Here is a 20,758-nt window from a genome sequence, read left to right as displayed (position 1 = left end):
TCCTGCACTAGGCCAGGGACCCTGGGAGAAGTGGGTAAAGAATTATGGCAAGCCCTCGGTTTCTGGCAGAAGCAATCTTCTTTGGAGGAAAGCATTCTTTATTTAGGCCAATAGAAAACCCCAGATTAAGATCCAACAAAGAGGAGCTCACAAAGACCGCCAAATACACAAGGAAATATGCCAGAATGGGTGAGAGCCAACAGAAATAAGCAATAGATTTAGGTTTCCAAGGATTTCAGAGAGTGGAATGATCAGATGTAAAATAAAAATAATTATGTTTGGAATGACATAGGATATAATAAAAACTAGCAAGAAAAGAGACTTTCAAAAACTGCTAAGCATCTTCAAAAAAGAACAAAACAGAACTTTTAAAAATGAAAAAAAAGAAGGTATTGAAAGTAATACAATGGATAGGGCAGAAAGCAAGTTATATATTGCCTAACAAAAAAATGTGTGAGTTGGAATAAGGCCCTGAGGAAGTAAGTCAAAAGAAACACAGAGAAGGTGATGGAAAATACACCTGAGAGGTTAAGAGATATTGCAGATAGGATGAGAAAGGCCAACATGCATATAATCAGAATCTTGTTGGGAGAACAGAGAAAATGAGGGAGAAGAAAATTCAAAGGGATAATAAGTGTGAATTTTTAGAAGTAAACAAAGATTTGAATCCTCAGACATAGAAACACAAAATATGCCAAGTGGCATAAATACAAGTAAATTCATGTTAGGAAAATCATGGTAAAACTGCAGAATACCAGAGACAAAAGCCATTGGAAAGATGGGCTAGATTAGCTGCAAAGGAATGCTAACAATACTGTTAGAAGACTTCTCAGTTGTGACATTGGAAGCCAAATGCGAGAACAATTTTCAAATAAACGAAATGTGCAAGTATGTCCCTCCCATTGCAAATCAACTAGATGCTTGATAAGGTATATTTTTAAAACATTTCTTAGAGTGTAAGTAATTAGGGAAAACTGAAAAGGGGAGCAGTAAGCAGCAAACTAAACGATTTTATTATCAAACGACATGTGGTAAAGGAATTTCTAAAGGCAAGTCATGGGACAAAGCAAACATTTTGGAAGCAAGCTCTGAATGCAAAGAAAAACAGTGAGCAAAAAAATTGTAAATATGTTAGTAAATTTAAACACATATTGATCATGTAAAGCAACAACGTCAATAATAATGTTTAATTCAACTAGTGACAAACTCAGAACTACAAAAAAACTGCGTCACATAAGATTCAAACTGTTTTTAGGTTCCTACGTTGTTTGCAAAGAAGTAGAAATGTTCATTAATTTCAGACTTTAATTATGCCTGTTAAAAATTGAAGAGAAATTACTATAAAAAGAGCAAGAGTGTATAACAAAAATTGGTTAAAGAAAAAAAATTGAGGAAATTTGAGGAGACAGTTGAGAAATACTGATTTTTTTTAAAAAACAATCGTCAATTCAAAAGAAGGCCAGCAAAAAAGGGGACATAATAGAAAAGTCAGGACAAACAGGAAGCAAGGGTAATGTCTGAAAATATTACTAAGACAGTCTGATTAATAGAAAAAAATAGAGAAAATATAAAGTTCTAATAGCAATATCAGAAGGGAAAATATTTATAACAGAAAATATACATTTAATATATTTGGTATAAATAAGAAACAAAGAATGTTCCAATACAAAAATGAAGAAAAAACTGAAAGCTCTTCTAACATCTTTAAATTTTCTGTAATTGATATAGAAAATCTTGCACAACCAGAGTACCATCAATAAATGCTATTAAAATAAAGGAATACATGGGGTGCCTGGGTGGCTCAGTCCCAGTTGAGCATCCAACTTCGACTCAGGTCCTGATCTCATGGTTGGTGGGTTCAAGCCCCACGTTGGGCTCTGTGCTGACAGCTCAGAGCCTGGAGCCAGCTTCGGATTCTGTGTCTCCCTCTCCCTCTGCCCCCCCTCTCAAAAATAAATAAATATAAAAAAATTTTTAAAAATAAAGGAGGACAAGGAAATACTGGTCAATGAAATGAATGAGGAGAAATAAAATGGTCAAAGACAATACGAAAATATTCACTCTCACTACTAATAAGATGTCTGATGAAGAAAAGACAACATTTCATGTATCAAAATTAACAAGACTGTTTTTAGAAATGCTTTTAAAATAATTTTTGACACCGGTGCTAGAAAACCAGAATTCTCATACTTTACTAAAAGTAGTACAAATAGGGGCAATTTTGGAAAGTAAATAAGCAGTGTATCTCAAGATCCACAAAAGGTTATAATTTTTGACCTAATAGGTTTTCTTCTACAGATTAGGATCAAGAGTTGTGTACAAGAATTAATTACAGTCTTATTTATAATAGTGTGAAATTGGAATCAAGCTAATTGAAAATAAAATAGGGAAATAAATTATGTTATGCCAGAAAATAATTAATACAACATTTTAAACACAAACCTAGAAGTAAAAATTGTTCACCAAATGAGAAAAACAGAATGTAAAATCAAATATAGAATATACTTTCAATTTTGTAAAAATATGTATGTGCAAAAGGAAAATGTTACTGGGAGGAAATAAAAGTTCTGTCAGTGAGTATTTATGGATAGTGAGATTATGGAAGATTTCAATTTTAACTTTGATTATTTTTGCACTACTTTTTCCACAGTGAGGATTTATTACTTACATAATTAAAGAATCATGGTAAATGTTAACAAAATAATTAAAATTCAAATATCACAAGATGGTTATGACACTTCCAAAAGCGAAAACCCAGGGAAAAGAAAATAAACCACTGACGCCAACCATAGGAACTAATGTCCAGGAAGATGGCGGGCAGGAATGAAATGCCAGAGGGGCTGGCCACTGGCTGTGCCCAGCAACTCATGCTTCTCTGTGGTGAAGCCAGCAGTGCTCTTACCATACAGCTGCTCATTTGTCTGGCCTGGACAATGTGCCTGTCACCTTGGACAAGAGGTTTCTTACATCGTGTACTAGGCTGAACTGTCTCAATTCTTCATGACTGTCCGAGTCCCTGGAATCAAAGAATACTACAAAAACCTCAAGTAACTCCATGTTTTGCAAGAAAATATTCCACTGATAACGTTAGGGCCTAAGATGTGTTCCCAGCTTGAACTAATATCAGCATGTTTAAAGAATGGGATAAGAGAGAAACTTTGGGGCCAATCTGAGATTCAGATCCCAGTTCTTGCTCTACTGGTGAATGAATATGTGGTTTCGAACAAAGGTCTTAAGCTCACAGAGCCTCAGTTTGCACACTTATACCTGATTCTGGTAAACAGAACAAATGAAATTGCTGTGCCTTTTTCCTTAGATTAATGTAAGGCTTAGATTAATGTAAGAAAGTGTATGTAAACAAATGTTGAAGAACAATCTTAAACTCAATTGAAACATTTCAATTTTTCCCATGACCTAGGAAGATCAAGATGAAGCCCCTTACTTTGGCACCATGAATCCTCATTTCTATTGTCTGGAAAGCTCTCTCTAGTACATGCTTGATGAATACCTAAGTGCTAATGTTACAGACTACACCCCACTGGTCATCTACATTATCAAAAATTGAAATGTAGATAAATTAATTACAGTGGGTTAAGAGGTAACAGAGCAGCCCATAACATGTACAATATGAATAGGGTTTTTATTCCCTAAAATGGAAATGATGACCAGAAACATTCATCTTAAATAACTGGCAAAATTTCAAACCTGAATATATGTGAAGTTAGTATGAGTCTAGAAATTGGGAAAAACTAGCCCACATTTTGTACTTCCATTAGACTGATACTATCATTAATTCCTTGTTTAAAAAAAAGGGGGGGCAGTGCATGCCATCAGAGAAAGGACAGTACAGAATGCTATGCACGAAGAACAACTCATATATCCCACCCCGCTAGATATAACTATTATTAAGAATTTACTCTTTTCCATGTTTATCGAAATTAGATCACAATGTATATACTACTGTGTACCATATAATAAATTAACAAATCCTTTATTGTTGGCCAGGAAGTGGTTTTGTTTTTCAGTGTTATAAGTGGCAGCATGAGAATAATTGGCTAAAAAAATAATTAGAAATGAAAATAGAAACAAAGAATAATATCCCAGCAAAACTGCCAATTATACTTAAGGACTCATACAAGTTTATACTCCCAGCAAAAAACAAAACAAAACATGAGTAAGAAATGGACATTTTTAACATCCTCATCACTTCAGTCAAAGGGTTGTATGTTCACTTGCTGGTCATCCAATTGTTTGCTGTGCTCTTAGTGTGACACCAGAGCTAACAAATCCAGCCAGTCTAAGTCACTTAAAGGGTGATAGATGCTTTTGCCTCCATTTCCCATGGTTTCTATCAGTTGATAAAGAAAGACACATATTTTGTTGCTTGAGAGACTAAGACAGAATGCCATTATGTATCTCAATGAATAAATACACCAGCCTCAGAAGTTCTAGAATGATTACAGTGCCATTTGAAAAGATAAAATAATTTTCTTGTTCTGAAATTTTTTGATGTATAATTGACAAATAACACTATATTAGTTTCAAGTGTAAAATATAATGAGCCAATGTGATGATATTTGTATATATTGCAAAATGATCACCATAATAAGTCTAGTTAACATCTGTCACCATACGTATACAATTTTTTTCTTGTGATGAGAACTTTTAAGACTTGTTCTCCTAGCAACCTTCAAACATACAATACAGTATTATTTTTTTAATGTTTATTTATTTTGAGAGAGAGGGGCATGAGAGAGAAAGAAAGAGAGAGATTGAGAGAGAGACAGAGACAGAGACAGAGAGAGAGAGAGAGAGAGAGAGAGAGAGAGAGAATCCCAAGCAGGGATTCTATCAGCACACAGCCTAATGTGGGGGTCAATCTCATGAACCGTGAGACCATGACATGAGCCCTAGCAAGAGCTTAATCAACTCTGAGCCACCCAGACACCCCAAATATACAATATATTATTACTAACTATGGTCATCATGCTGTACATTGCATTCATATGGCTTATTTATTTTATAACTAGAAGTTTGTATCTTTGATTCCCTTCACCCATTTTGCACAGTCCCTGACCCTTGGCTCTGGCAATCACCAGTCCGTTCTCTGTGTCTTATGAGCTTGCCTTTTCTTTCTTCCTTTTATTTCTTTTTTTCCTTTCCTTTCCTTTCCTTTCCTTTCCTTTCCTTTCCTTTCCTTTCCTTCCTTTCTTCCCTCCTTTCCTTTCCTTCCCTCTCTCTTTTCTTTTTCTTTCTTTTTCTTTCTCTTTCTTTCTTTTCTTTCTTTCTTTCTTTCTTTCTTTCTTTCTTGTTTAGATTCCACCTATACATCAGATCATATGGTATTTGCCTTTCTCTTTTTGACTTATTTCACTTACCATAATGCCCTCAAAGTCCATCCATGTTTTTGCAAATGGCAAAATTTCATTCTGTTTTTAGTTTTTTAAAAATATTTTTAATGTTATTTATTTTTGAGAGAGAGAGAGAGAGAGAGAGAAAGAGAGTGGAGGAGGGGCGGGGGTGGGGGGGTGGGGGAGACACAGAATCCAAAGCAGGCTACAGGCTCTGAGCTGTCAGCACAGAATATATATATTCCATATATATATATAATTCCATATATATGTAATTCCATATATGTAATTCCATATATATATACTCTCACTTCTTATTTATCCACTCATCTATCAATGCACACTTATGTTGTTTCCATATCTTGGCTATTGTAAATAATGTGGTAATAAATATGGAACTGCAGATATATTTTTGAATTAGTGTTTTCATTTTCCTTTGATAAATGCCCAGAAGTAGAACTGCTGGATCGTATGGTAGTTCTATTTTTAATTTTTTAAAGGAAACTCCATACAGTTCTCCACAATGGCTATACCAATTTACATTCCCACCAACAATCCATTAGAGTTCCTCTCAATACTTATCTTTGCCAACATTTATTATTTCTTATCTTTTTGATAACTGAGCATCTGTTCATATACCTGCTGGCCATCTCTGTGTTTTCTCTAGAAACATCGATTCAGATCCTCTGCCTATGTTTTAATCTGTTTTTTTTCTGTTAAGTTGTATGAGTTCCATATAAACATTGAATATTAACCCCTTATCAGATATATGATTTGCAGTCAGCCTTTAGATGTTTATTTAATTAGAAGCCTGGCCCTCAGGCTACAGCTATGATGATAAACTAATAGGCCTCTTTCACAGAAAGACTGAGCCCCTGAGTTTGTTGCCTCTTGCTGTGGCCTGGGGATGGTAGCTATTTAAGAAGTCTTTCTCCTTTGGTTACAATCCTGTAGGACTTGTGAATATATGCCCCACTGGTCACCAGAGCCAAGCAATGAAGAGGTGTTCCCTGGTGGCAGCTGCAACACTCAGGGCACCAGACAAGGATATAAACTCCATTCCAGAAGATACCAGCAAGCTGGAGCAAGGAAGAGGGAGAACGCAAAGATAATGTCCACCAGCCCGCATTACTTGAGAACCTCTGTAGCGGCTGTAAGTGCACCAAACCAGAAGCCTGCCCCTCAGGCACAGCTCCACTGGTCTTCAAAGCCAGATGCTTTGGGGGCTCATCTCCCCAGGAAATGGTCTTAAAAGTTGGTATGCCTGATGTGAAGTACAAACCCTTCACCCCTCAGGGAGAAGCTCTGGGTTTTTAGTTCTCTCCTGAGTGTGAGTGTCAGGGTGGGGTTTATTTTGAGACTGTGTCTCGCCTTTTCCTACCTGCTTCAATGTGGTTTTCCTCCCATTCACTTGATCTAAAGGGGTTGCTCCATCAATTTTTAGGATTTTTTTTTTGAGAAAAGTGTTCCATATATAGATGTGGAATCAGTGTGTCTGTAGGAGGAGGTAGTAAGTGCAGGATCTTTCCACGTTTCCATCTTAAGCCAGAACTGAAAAATCATTTTTTTATCTCTCTATTTAGACTTTACGATCATGTCACTGGAAAGACTTTCAAAATGAGAACATTATACGAATAGCAACCTTAAAAACCTTAAAAACGTAGTCCAGTGATCACTTCTGGACTCATCCCTTCAACTGCTACCGCCCTGGTCTTGCCACCATAATCTAATAGCAATCTACTGCTATTAGATTCCTACAGTAGCCTACTAACAAGTCTCTGTCCTTATATCCTGCCCCAGTAGCAGGAACTATAGGATGATTTACATCACCCCTCAGTTACTGTGTCAGTTTCCTGATGGTTGCCAATGTGAAAACCTGCATTTTTTTTTGCCCGAGGGCTTTCTCTGGGCTCCTAAGAAGTAGTCCTCAAACAGTAACTAAAAGGAGTTGGGGAATAAATACTCAGCCCCATTGCATCTGGTGTCCATAGTCTGATGTGTGATTCCCAAGGATATTAACTTCTGGTTGTTCATAGTGGTATTGGCTGCCTTCTATTTCCTTTTTCATGGTTCTATTACCTACCAACGTATTCTTCAATCCCAGGTGAACAAATTCGTCTTGGTGTCTGTTTGTCAGGGAACTGTATGAAGACATCTCTCTCAAACTATTCTCAACCCAAAGGGCAGAGTGATCCTTTTTAAAACCATCAAATTATGTCAGTCTTCTTGCACAACGCTGCGATTGGAAATGGCTCTTCTCTTCACTCAGAACTCAATGTCAAAGTCTTTATAAAGATCTGCAAGGCCCTGTTACCATCTGCCTAGACCCCATGCTTACTGTTCCATGAACCTGACAGGCACGCACCACCTTAGGGTTCTTCCTAAGCCTGGAACACTGTTTTCCCTGGGAAACTGCTGCCTGCTTAACTCCTTCCCCTCTTTCAAGATTGGCTCAGATCTCACCTTCAAAATGAAGTCACCTTGACTGCCACCTTCTTCAACATAGCACACTCTCCTCCATCTCCACAAAGCATTCTCAAAACCTTTATCTTGCTTTATTTTTCCTTTTCCCATTGCACTTACCAACTTCTTAACATATTAAATAATTTTCTATCCCCTGCTATAATATAAACATGAGGACAGAGTTCTTTGTTGTATTCTCTGATGTTTCCCAAGCACTTAGAACAGTGCCCGACACATAGGAAGCGTTCCATGAAAATCTGCTGACCAATTACCATAAATTTTCATGTTATTGCTGGGCGGAGAAAAAATGACATATGTATACTGTAGGTCACACTATTACTGCAAAAATAATCCTCTTTTTAAGATAAGTTTAAAACCAACTAGCACATTGTGTTTCCATAAAAATTAATACCTAAGTGCATTTATTAAATTTTAACACTGTATTTTAATTTGTCACTATAATATGGCAAAATATAATGATTCATATTTGCTAATAGATAATTTAGAGTGTGATTATTCTTGCTACATATATATTTTTTCAGGTTTGACACCTAGGGCTTTATACAAAAGTCTTGTAAGGATTCAACACTCCTCACTCATTAAAAATATAATCAATATATATGTAAAAAATTTTAGGAACACATCTACTTCATAGAATAGGCCATTTGGTATACTGTAGTACACAATTACCTGTAGATGTATCAAAAGTAATTCATTTCATATTGTACCTTACATTTTCCCCTGACTCTACAGATGTGGAACTTAGTGGCACATGAGTCAAATTTAATTTAAAAGAAATCCATTTCTTAACTTACTACATTATGAACACTCAAAAAATATTTACAGAACAGTAATAGCCAGCTAACCTATGGCTTTGTGTTGAGTTTAAACACCAAATTTTAAGAAAACCCAGCAGAGGAATTTTAAAATTACTTTGATTTTTAGGTTTAAATAAAATCCTTAATGTAATTTCAGGGCCTAAGCTTTGGAATTCACTGTGTAAGCAAATCAATAAGCCACACTGTACTGTTACACACACATATATATAAAAAGAGATTTGGAGCAGTTTTCAGTGTACTATAAAAATGGAAAACAAATCTCACATATATATGCATATGTATATGTATACATTAAGATAGATAACTTCCAGTTAATAGTAAGTATTACAAAATGCTTAGCAAAGGAGAAAATAAAATAAAATGTTAAACATTCTAATTCTATTGTTATTATTTTCTAAAGTAAGTCAGAGGAAGATATTAATGGCCGCTCAGATTTACTTCTGATGTTTAATTTTTTACAGGAAGAAATAAACAATTTAATTTCTAAAAGAATCTACTTAAAACAATTTTTTTAGCTTGCAATTTTTTTAGATCTATGTTGCTGATTTGTTTGAGATGGTTAGACATATACAGCTATAGGGAATTTCAAATATCAGAAATCATAATTATTTACCAAGAGGCAAGAAATCTGATTTTGAATTTAGTATTTGAGGCATGGAGCATGAAGGTACTCAATTTACAAAACTACCACCTTAATAAAGTAAATGTTACATATTACATATTCCCCCAAATTGATCTACAGATTCAACACAAGCCCACAAGTGAAGTGGGCTTCACTGCAGCAATTGACAAACTAATCCTAAAATTAATGTGGAAATTCAAGGGACCCAGAAGAACCAAAACAATAGTCAAAAAGAACAAAGTTGGGAGACTCATATTTTCCAATTCCCAAACTTACTACAAAGCTACAGTAACCAAGATAGTGTGGTACTATCATGCGATAGATCTATCAAACATTGGAATAGTATTGAGTGTCCAGAAACAAATCCCCACATCTATGTTCAACTGATTTTCAACAAAGGTCCCAAGATCACAAATGGGGGAAAGAAATTCTTTTCAACAAATAATAAAAAATCACCATGTGTTCCAGCAATTCCATTCTTAATTACATACCCAAGAGAAATGAAACTTGCATGTAAACAATCATGATAGCATTTTTCAGAATATCTAAAAAGTGGAAACAACCCAATTACCTATCAACTGACAAATGTATAAACAAAATGTGCTATATCCATACGATAGAATAGTATTTCACAATAAAAAGGAAAGAAGTCCTGATCACATGTCACAACATGAATGAACCTTAAAAATTTTATGCTAAGGGAAAGAAGCCAGTCCAGGAAAACACATGCTGTTTCCATTTGTATGAAATGAAATGAAAATATAGATTAGGAAAATCTATAAAGACAAAAAGTAGATTAGCGCCTGGGGCTGAGGGAGAGTGCTGGGGGAGATAGGGGAAGTGATTGCTGAACCGTACAGGATTTGTCTTGGGGATGATGAAAATATTCTAGAATTGATTTAGTGATGGTTACACAACTCTGTATATACTAAAACCCACCAAGTTGTACAATGTAATGGGATGAATTGTATGGTACATTTCCTTAAAGCTGTTTCCAAAAAAACCAAATAATATTACATATTTAATAAGTAAAACTTGATTCCCAGATACAAAGGGCCTGCAAAATGAGAATTAGCAGGTAAATATTTTTCTTCTCTGACATTTCATTGAAAACAAGTGGTACAAAAGAAATAGAGGCATGCCAATTATTTATATAACTAAGTAATAAAATGAGAAAAATAACAAGACTCCCAACATTAGTAGAATGCTTTAAAGGATACAAAGCACTTGCACACATCATCCTGCAGCCAACAAATCATAAACCAGAATGAGTCACTTGTCTCTTCCCCTGAGTTTAAACACAGTGATCACATATAAGGAATAGGGATGATGCCAGTGGTCAGAACATACTCAGCAATGTTCTTGAAGAAACAGTTGGAAAGGTAGGTGGTTAGGCCTCTCGTGGGAAGTAAATGGTGGCCTGCACTAGGAGAGGCCCCACTATCCTCAGTGTCTGGATAGGTGATGCCTATGTCACCCTTTTGGGGGGGTGGGCAGAAAAGCAACAGAAACCAGCCCAGTGTCAGCTCAAGGCTGCAAACTAATGATAGAGTAGCTTTAGAGGTCATCTGGGGGCGGGGGGCAGAATCCCAGAGCCATACATGTTAGAGACGGGACAACCCCTAAGCATTCACTTCTCCCTCCTCAACTGAGTACCTGCGATTACATCAAAGAAAGGCTACCATCTGAGGGGAATAATGCTTGGAAAGGAGGTATTTGAAAGTTCTCTCTTAGTAAAAGGGACATCCATGGCAAATGAGCAGTGGTGACTGAACCCAGGTTATACACTACGGACAGCTGCCTCATACCCAACCACTAAATTGCTTGCAAGAGCACAATGGAGAGTCAAGAATTTTATCCCTCTTCCTAAATGGATCTTAGTACCTAAAGTAAAATAGGTGTACATAGAAAAAAAAAAAAAAAAGGATACCTCTGAAGAGTGTAAGCACAAGGAAAGAAGGAACAACATTTAAATAAAATATAATGAATGGTTTCAGAAAGATAAGGGAGGGTATTCGAAATATGAAACATCAACAAGCAGTTATGAAGAAAAAAAAAAGCTGCAGCTATTAACAACAAAATATATCATTGGTGATAGGAAGGCAATGAATGGGCGAAATAGCAGAAAGGATACATCTAAAGACGATGTGGAATGGCAGGTGGCGGAATGCTCCGAGAGGCATCGAGAAGAAATAAAAGAGTACAAATAATGAGAAAAAGTTCAGAAATATAGATGATAGAAGAAGTATCAAGAGCATCTAATAGCAATTCCAGGACAGATTATGGTAAGAAATATTTAAAGAAACAGTAACCAAAGATTAGTCAGAATTACATAAAATTATAGGCCTGCAGATTCAAAGGGGCATAGATTGCCAAATAGGAGAATCTGGACACATATCAGAGAGAGATTTAAAAACATTAAGAAACAAGAGAAAATTATGAAAGAATGAAGAAAAAGAAATGGAGACCATTTACAAAGGACAAAGAATCAAACTGACATCAGACTTGGGACAAAAGAGTTATGCCTCTGAAGTTTTGAAGAAGAGAACTTTGAATTTTATATCCAATTAAACTGTTATTTACATGTGGGGACAAAATAAGCATATTGGTAGGCATCTGAAGTCTCAAAGATTATGCCACATAAAATTTCTCTTTAAAGCATCTCTTGGAGGGGGCGCCTGGATGGCTCAGTTGATTGAGCTACCAACTTCGGCTCAGGTCATGATCTCAAGGTTTGTGAGTTCAAGCCCTGCATCGGGCTCTGTGCTGACAGCTCAGAGCCTGGAGCCTGCTTCACATTCTGTGTCTCCCTCTCTCTCTGCTCCTCCGCCACTCATGTTCTGTCTCCCTCTGCCTCAGATCAAATAAACATTAAAAAATTTTTTAAATAAATGAAGAATCTCTTGGAGGATTTACTACAGTGAAATATAAAGAAATGTATGAGTAAGCAAGTAGATATAGAGAGTAAAGAAGGGTGAAGATCGTTCATCGTTACTTAAACATGCCACACTAAAAAATGTACACCCAGAATATCTGGATTAAAATCTCCAAACAGTATTAACATAGGTAGGAGGAACAGAGGGAGTTGAGAGCACGCTCATGTATTAATTTTGTTTGAGACAGGCAGGGCAGGAATGTGTATTAATACACTTTTGGTGATAGGGAAAATAACCACCACTATGAATCTTGGTAAGTAACGGGTCACCATCAGAAACACAGAAATAGAATATGTAACACTCTGTTTAGTGGAAGGAAATCAATTTATCCAAAAGAGACGTGGAAAAAGAGAAGGGTAGTAACAACAAGAACAATGTGTACACACAGACACACAATGGAGTAGCTAAAACAAACGTTGGGAGAACAGTAATTATTTTCAGTGTAAATAGATTCAGGCAGTTAATCAAAAGACAGACTCACAGAATGAGTGGCAAAATAAAAAGTTAATGGTCATTTCTGCAAGGGATAGGTAATAAAACAAAAGGAAACAGACTGGAAATAAAAGAATAAAAGAAGGACTAGTAACTAGTCCTCTAGTAACTAGAAGGACTAGCAAACAGAAACTAAAAGGAAGGAGAGGTAGAAATTTCAAATAAAATTTAATGCTAAAAACGACAATGATAAAGACGGAAATTAAATTTGGAAAAAATAAAACAAAGAAATGGAATGATTATGAACACGCACACCTAACGATACATGGTTGAGCGCTAGTAAGCAGAAACTGACACACTGGTGGCGCATATGTATGTTAATTACATTTATTCTGTAAGTTTGTGTTTTCTGGTTCTTTGATTGGTCCTTTTCCTCTGTGGACTATGTATGTATTATTTACATTCATTTTTCTCTTGTGACTTGTGTTTTAGAATGTTTTTTAACAGATGAGGAGAAAAAGAAGTTGGATTCCAATAGTTGAGGTTTACTATTTGTTAAGAGATTTTGTCCTAAGGTGTGCGAGGCAAAGGGCCAGCATGAAATTAGAGCACTTACTGTAACTTGCGTTTAATCATTCTCTCTTCTAATTTCTGCCCAAGTAACAATGGAAGATACACATATAAATTTCTTAATGTTCTAAGCTTCCATTGCCACATGTGATCTAGAAGAGTAAAAACTCAAGTACACAACAGCTAAAAAAAATTTCACAGAGAAATGTCCTCTAAAAACCAGCTCTTTGTATAACATCTACAAGGTCTGATGCAGTTGTTTAATTTATTTCCAAAATAACCAAAATGCTACAGACAGAATCAATTATATTTCTACCTGGGTTTTCGGAGGAGTCTATTTTTATATCCCTTGCTTTCCTTGAAGAAAAGCATGATTTGAAAATAGCAACATGAAATTAGTCACATAATGGCGCTTTTCAAAAAAAGGAATACAATTTTCAACCCTACGGCGCTTCTTAATGTTCCTGTGTAAACACCTTACCATACGTGAAATATAAATAAAAAATAATCAGCATACAACTCCATTACTAGGCCTCAAAATGCTTTGATTAGTCATTAACCATAAATCATAATCTGTGGATTTTTCCTCTCTGTGGGCTATTATTTTCAGAAAATGTTCCATGCGTTATTTCAGGAATCCAGTTCTACATTTACTTGCACAAAATGATTTCTCCTTCACCACACTCCATTTCTGCATTTGCAATAAAAGAATATACTAATACAGCCATTGCTACAAATAAAAGCATTCACAATATTCTACAATTCTCAACATTCAAAAAGGAAACTATGTAATTAAAATGCAACTCAACTCCACCCACCTTTTATAGTCAACTTCATTAATAAAGATAAATGTGAATTGTTAACGAAAAGGCGTTGGGCACTCCAAGGACTAAATATAGGTGCTTTGTTTCTTCCATCATACCTGGATCTTAAATTCCTTCAGCTCCTATCTGTCAGAGAAAGGCTGCCAGGTGAGCAGTCTGTCACTCTTGCCTAAGCTAATAGATTCTCCAGTGAATTCTGTTACAGCTCGTGTCATACCATTAAAACTATGTGCCTTGGAAGTGGCATAACATATGTAGCTGAATCTTGTCAACTCGACATAATCAGACTGTATTTGGCTGCACAAGCAGATGCAGATTAGAGAAGCGATATAAATATGCAAATCACAGTGGTCTTCTCTGCACCACCGGTCCTACCTCCACTGGCCCTCGCAGATACTCCGTTTGTTCAGCTCCTACTTCCAGTGCTACATCAACAGACGCAAAGGGACGGCTGGCCATCTGCTGTCGTTCTCGAAGCAGTTGCTGGAGGGGGGTAAAAATGATTTGTTTAAAATAGGCTTAAAGATACATGAGATTCAACAATATCTGGTTCCATTTTGAACAAATGGTACTCAAAATTTAGGAATCATCTGATACACAGACCTACAGCTAGATCCCAAAAATGAAAATTTGTTTTCTCCCCAGGGCCTGGGTCATAAATCCGCAGAGGCTTTAAACGTATGGGACCTGCAGAGAGAACTTTCCCCCTGACCTCTCTCCCACAGACCTAATGAAATGTACTCAAACGCATTTTGAAAACTCCAGCTGAGGGGTTCTACTTCAGTAAGAAGTGCTACTGTGATGATGGCTATGCCAAGGTTTCCTACTCCAAGTAATGCAGCTTTTGTCTTAGCTGAAAGCAAATAACAGTAAAAATATTTAAGAAAAGATAACAAAAAGTTTCGAAATGCATTAACAGAGATTGAAGAAACATCTTCCTACAAAGGCTAAGTGTGAGAAGTCATCGAGACGCCCAGTCAACTGCAATGGAATCAACACGAATTGCCAATGACAGTATTTATAACTTGATTCAAACCCTCCATGTTCATTATTTAAAGTGAGGAATGGTTGGCAGTTTGCAAAAATTTTGTGCCAAGGTGTCTAAACCACGCCCAGATATTTGCTTCTTTTTCCTTGTGCCTACTCTGGGCTTTACCCAAAAGCTAAAACCAATAAACTAGTAAGTCTCAGCCAACTACCGAGCTAATTTATATTTCTGCCTTTCCTTGTAATTATAATATTCATTAAGTCCTGATAAGAAAAAAATTGATGACCAGCAGTAGATATTGCAAATCTTGCCCTTCTCATTCTACACAGCTAATAAAATTATTATTAAATATTAAAAGTGGATGAGCGATGCAATTAAATACTCTTTCAAATGAGAAGAAAATCCTATCACTGAAAAAGGCAAAATCCTTGAACACAATGAATAGCTTCATTATTCACAGAGATTTTTAAAGATTCACTGGCATTAACTTAAAACATTAACAAATGGTATTTGAATGTAAATGCATGTCGCACTGTGATGCATCATTCATTAAATTCCCTTTAAAAGATGAAGGAACAAAAGCCAATACCTTATGGCAGTTTATTATTTAACATTTTTGTTTTAACACTTATAACCTAGCAGTGACAGTGTTCATGAAGTGAGCATCTAAAATATAGGGGGCGCCTTGGTGGCTCAGTAAGTTAAGCATCCAACTTTGGCTCATGTCATGATCTGGCAGTTCATGAGTTCAAGCCCCGCGTCTGGCTCTGTGCTGACAGCTCAGAGCCTACAGCCTGCTCTGGATTCTGTCTCCCTCTCTCTCTGCCTCTCCCCTGCTGACGCTCTGTCTCTGTCTCTGTCTCTCTCGCAAAATTAAATAAACATTAAAAAATTTTAATAAATAAAATAAAATACAATTTAAGGCCTTGTTTTGTTATTATTAAAAAGAGAACATCTGCATGCCAATATTGATGGAACAGGAAAAATACAATTATTACTGAGTAATAATTTATGTTCTTAGAATATACTTAAAATTAATGAAGACAATTAAACTTATACTCAAAGTAAAAAGTAAATGATCTAAGCTACCGAATTATTCATTTAATATAACCTAAAAAGGTATTATTAAATATGCAGCTGCTGGAAAATAGTCTTGTTTGTGCCTCTTGTAGGATTGGCCAATAGATCTGAACATTTTATCTATACAAAATGCAAACATAATACTACTTCAAATGCCAAGGGGCACTAAGTGTAGAAGACACCATGCTCTTTGTCTCGCCAATAAAAATATACACGCAGATGCACACAGAGATACGGACACACACATATGCAAATACACAAACTACTTTTCTGATGGTAATGGACAAAAAGCCTTGAGAAAACTGTAAATTTTAGTTGGAGTTTGAACACAATTTTCTTTCTTTCTCTTTTTTAATGTTTATTTATTTATTTTTGAGAGTGAGAAAGAGAGCATGCACAAGCTGGGGGGGCCAAGGGGGGGGGAGGGAGAGAGAGAGAGAGAGAGAGAGAGAGAGAGAGAGAGAGAGAGAGAGAGAGAGAATCCCAAGCAGGCTCTGTGCTATCGGCTCAGAGCTCAACCTGGGGCTTGAACTCACACACCGTGAGATCATGACCTGAACTGAAATCAAGAGTCAGGTGCTTAACCTACTGTGCCACCCAGGGACTCCTGAACACAATTTTCTAACTTTGTATTACAAAGTTTCTTCATTTGTACTAGTTCTCCTCAGAACACAAACCACATGCCATATAATTAAGAGAGTTTTAAGAAAATGAACAGCTTCTGTTACTTTAGCTTACCTTTTCCCTACTTCTAAAAGTAAAAGGTCTACAAAATATAGTCAATGAATATGTAATACCACAAATTATAATTTAAATCTATAAATATCCCAAATTCACTATGTTTGACAAAGAATAGACTTCTCTGGACTATAACGTATTGTTGTGACCCCCCAACACTCATACTAAAGAAAAAATCAGTGAGTATTACTTTTGTTCACTTAAAAAAATTAGAATACAAAGGTATTTTAAAAGATTCCAATCTGTCTTCAGAGCTTTGAATTTCCATCACTTTTTAAAAGTTGAATGTTTCCATCACTTTTTAAAAGTTCTGCTTTGCAAAGCAGAAGAAAAACATTGTTCTTGCTCAAGACCATAACACTATAGTTGGTAAAAGAAGACATGCTAAAAAAAATTAGGAGGTGCCTGGGTAGCTCAGTCGGTTAAGCCCCCAACTTCGGCTCAGGCCATGATCTCACAGTTTGTGAGTTCAAGCTCATGTCGGGCTCTGTGCTGACAGCTCAGAGCGAGGATCTGCTTCAGATTCTGTGTCTCCCTCTCTCTCTGCCCCTCCTCGCTTCTCTCTCTCTCTCTCAAAAATAAATACATGTTAAAATTTTTTTTTTAAATAATTAGGGCACAAAATAGCATAAAGGATACACATAGGGAATTAGCCAAATGAATTCTCTCTGGGCCACTTAGCAGAGGACTAGTTCCAGGACTCTGGTGGACATACTCAGTTTCTGACTTCAGAAAGTGAATGCAAATATTCTGATTGAAACTCAGGAAAGGTAAATCATTGCTCATGAAACACTCTTGCTTGGATGTGATGGCTCTACAATAATGAAGTGGAATAAAGTGAGATTCTCTTTGCTACTAAGTTCTGGTCTCAGCCATACCCTTATCAATGTTCTCCTTCTTGCCAGCTAACATCCGTATGCGTTCCTTCTTGAATTTAGTCCCCTCTGTGTCAGAGCAAAGAAGATGTAAACAGCATGCTCACAACATAAACTTTGTCAAGATTTAGCACAGATGCTGACAGGAAATATAACAGGGCTCTGGAGTTAGAAGGACCTGTGTCTGAATGCCAGCTTTTCCACTTATTAGCTGTTGGAGCTTAACCAAATTATTTAGACTTCTCTAAGCCTCAATTTTGCTCATCTGTATAAGCTGGGTTATTAATAGTGCCTATATCTACACTGATACCTCAGAGGACTCGTTTTGAATCCAGCTTCTCCATCCACAAACTCTTGGACCATAATAAAACTACTTGGACATTTCTAACACTTACTATTTCTCCCCACAAAATGGGAATAACAATCATATCATAAGGGATAATTCACCGAGGAGCTAACGCACCCGGACCACTTGACACAGAGGCTGGTATGCTGAGAACGCTCAGTAGGTGTTCTTTGGTGCAATTATTATGTTAAATGTCAAGCGCTGATTTTGTCTTTGAAGATGGCACACTACCACAGGCCGGTTTTCTTCAGTGCTTATGACACATTCTGCTACGCTCTCCCTTTTAACAAATGTTGCAAATCTATGAGACAGTTGGAAAATGTAAAATGAACTTAGATTTGGGACTACTTTCTGCTATTGTGACAAAGAATGCCAAAAACTCAACCCAAAAGTTAGGAGGAAATGTAGAGTCCTTTCTTAAGAACTTTTGAAAAATAATTAATTTATTTTGTGATTGTGATTTTTATATAAAATGAAGTTTAACATTTTGTACATCAATAAGAAGCCATAAAACAGATGATCTGTTTTATAACTAATCTGCTATCGCCAATTATTCAGCAGAAAGATAAAGCCAAAATAACAAATTGACCATAATACATTAGATTATAATCATGCTGCCATAAACACTGTTGTGAAGAAAATTTAAAAATGAAAGAGATGCTCTTAGTGTCATGTTTGTTGCCTATAATAACTGTTTTATTATTCAAAATGTCTTATAAAACAAACCATGAAATTAAAAATAATGTGAAAATCCTGGTTTAAATATGGCAGTCAAGAACAGTCCCTGATTCTATCTAATGTAGATCTAATTTTTCCATTCAATACTACTATTTCAAATACTGCATCATTTTTCAAAGTTCATATTAACCACCTTTCCAACCATTCCAAAGGCATACAACTCTCTAGTTGATTTTAGGATAATAATCCTTAAACACTACACAAACAAAAAAGTAACTGTCCCTAATTTTCTTCATGTCCCCCTCCTATGTCTAGGTTCTTCTATCTTTTTTCCCCACTTCCAAAAGTCCTTCTATCCTTCCCCAAATTTGAATTGATCATCCCATCTATGAATTATTTACTATTTTAGTATGTATTATATGTTAAGGCTTTTCTGAAATCTTCTATAAGGAAAAAAAATCTATTTTATTTGTTTTTCTATTTCCCACAGCATTTGGTTGGTAGTCAATAGTATTTGATTAATGAACATGAATGAGTAACTTAGAGTATGAAAACATGTATCATCCAAATGTGAGTGAAGGCAAGTTATGATAAAACTAATTTTAATTATGATTAAGCCTTTAAAAGCATATGTCCCTTGATATTCTAGAATTTATGTCTTATCCTCCAAAGTAAGTAGATATTTATTTTTTTAGAATGGGACAATTTTGTGGATCCAACAAATAAATACCAGGTTTCATATTTTTACTTTATTGCAAATATGAAAAAAATGGCCATAAAGACATCATAATGCATTTATATTTTTAATAGCAGTTCTATTCCTAAGATTTTGGAAAGCCATAAAAGGAGCAGTCAGAATGATTTAATCATTACTCCTGAGCTTGTATACTAAAATAACAAAGTATTTGAATTAGAGATTAAGCAACATTTCATGAAAAAGAGTATTTCTGTTATTAATACAAACACATTTAACATAAAGCGATATAAGCGAACAATCAATTTTGTTCTTTTGCTGTTAGGATGGTACAATGCAATAAAGAGAAGTCACAATATCTTTTTTTATCCTTAAATTAGGAAAGCATGATATTCTTTAATTTTATACAATTGAATCTACAAGGTATAAGCCTCAAACTGTTATTCAGAATATTGGGAATCTTTTGCTTCTAAGTCTTCCAGTCTAAAGTTGGTATGAGCACTTCCTGGGAGTGAGTGGCCTGGCATAACATCTTTGTTCAGGTTACTTCAATTACTTTTTTCTAGGCCTCTCCAATCTTTGACCTACTGGGACTACATTACTCTTGAAATAGTTGTTTACTTAAAAATAAAAATTTTCTGGGACGCCTGGGTGGCTCAGTCGGTTAAGCATCCAATTTCGGCTCAGGTCATGATCTTGTGGCTTGTGAGTTCCAGCCCTGCGTAGGGCTCTGTGCTAACAGCTCAGAGCCTGGAGCCTGCTTCAGATTCTGTGTCTCGCTCTCTCTCTGCCCCCCCCCCCCCCACCATGCTCTGTCTCTCGATAATAAATAAATGTTAAAAAAAACTAAAAAAAAATAAGTAAAAATTTTCTAAGAGCTTTTTCACAAGTATTCACCTAGTTTATTCAAAATATTCACTTCCAGTGATTTTTGAAACTTCTTTGTCAACTGGTATTTTTGCAAATTTGTATTAACTTGCAAAATAAACTTCAGTGACTCTTCAGAAGGGATTTTGTCATTTAGCAGATTGTACTACACCTTAAGTTTATTCAATTTTATTCATTATTTTAAGACAAATATCATCAGTTGTCAAATGGCCATGGCAGATTTTCCAGGTAGGTTGTTTAGGTACACAGGGCTGTTTGGGCAATAATGTGCCAAAAATGAAACCTACCTATCATGAAGCCTGTGACCAGAGGAAGAAGAAAGCAAAAGTGGAAGATGTTTCTAAATCTTCCAAAATATAAAGTTTAATATTACCTCTAAAATGCTAATAGGTTATACGCAAGCTTATAAATATATATTTTATGAATGTCAATGC

The 20,758-nt window shown here is 35.8% G+C and overlaps 1 protein-coding gene across 4 annotated transcripts in view; it reads right to left on the bottom strand.

Moving 5' to 3' along the window:
• The window catches only part of ATRNL1 (attractin like 1), a 789,076-nt gene that overhangs the window by 236,962 nt on the left and 531,356 nt on the right, over positions 1-20,758 (bottom strand). For all 4 annotated transcript variants that reach the window (XM_058697871.1, XM_058697872.1, XM_058697873.1 and 1 more), the window contains one exon: positions 14,413-14,520. In XM_058697871.1, the coding sequence (XP_058553854.1) occupies positions 14,413-14,520 (108 nt within the window). The remainder of the gene's footprint in view (positions 1-14,412; positions 14,521-20,758) is intronic.

Source organism: Neofelis nebulosa, chromosome 13 (genome assembly GCF_028018385.1).
Source record: "Neofelis nebulosa isolate mNeoNeb1 chromosome 13, mNeoNeb1.pri, whole genome shotgun sequence".
In the NCBI taxonomy this organism is placed as follows: domain Eukaryota; kingdom Metazoa; phylum Chordata; class Mammalia; order Carnivora; family Felidae; genus Neofelis; species Neofelis nebulosa.
Note: the sequence above shows the minus strand (reverse complement) of the source record. Positions and strands in the feature narration are given on the sequence as shown.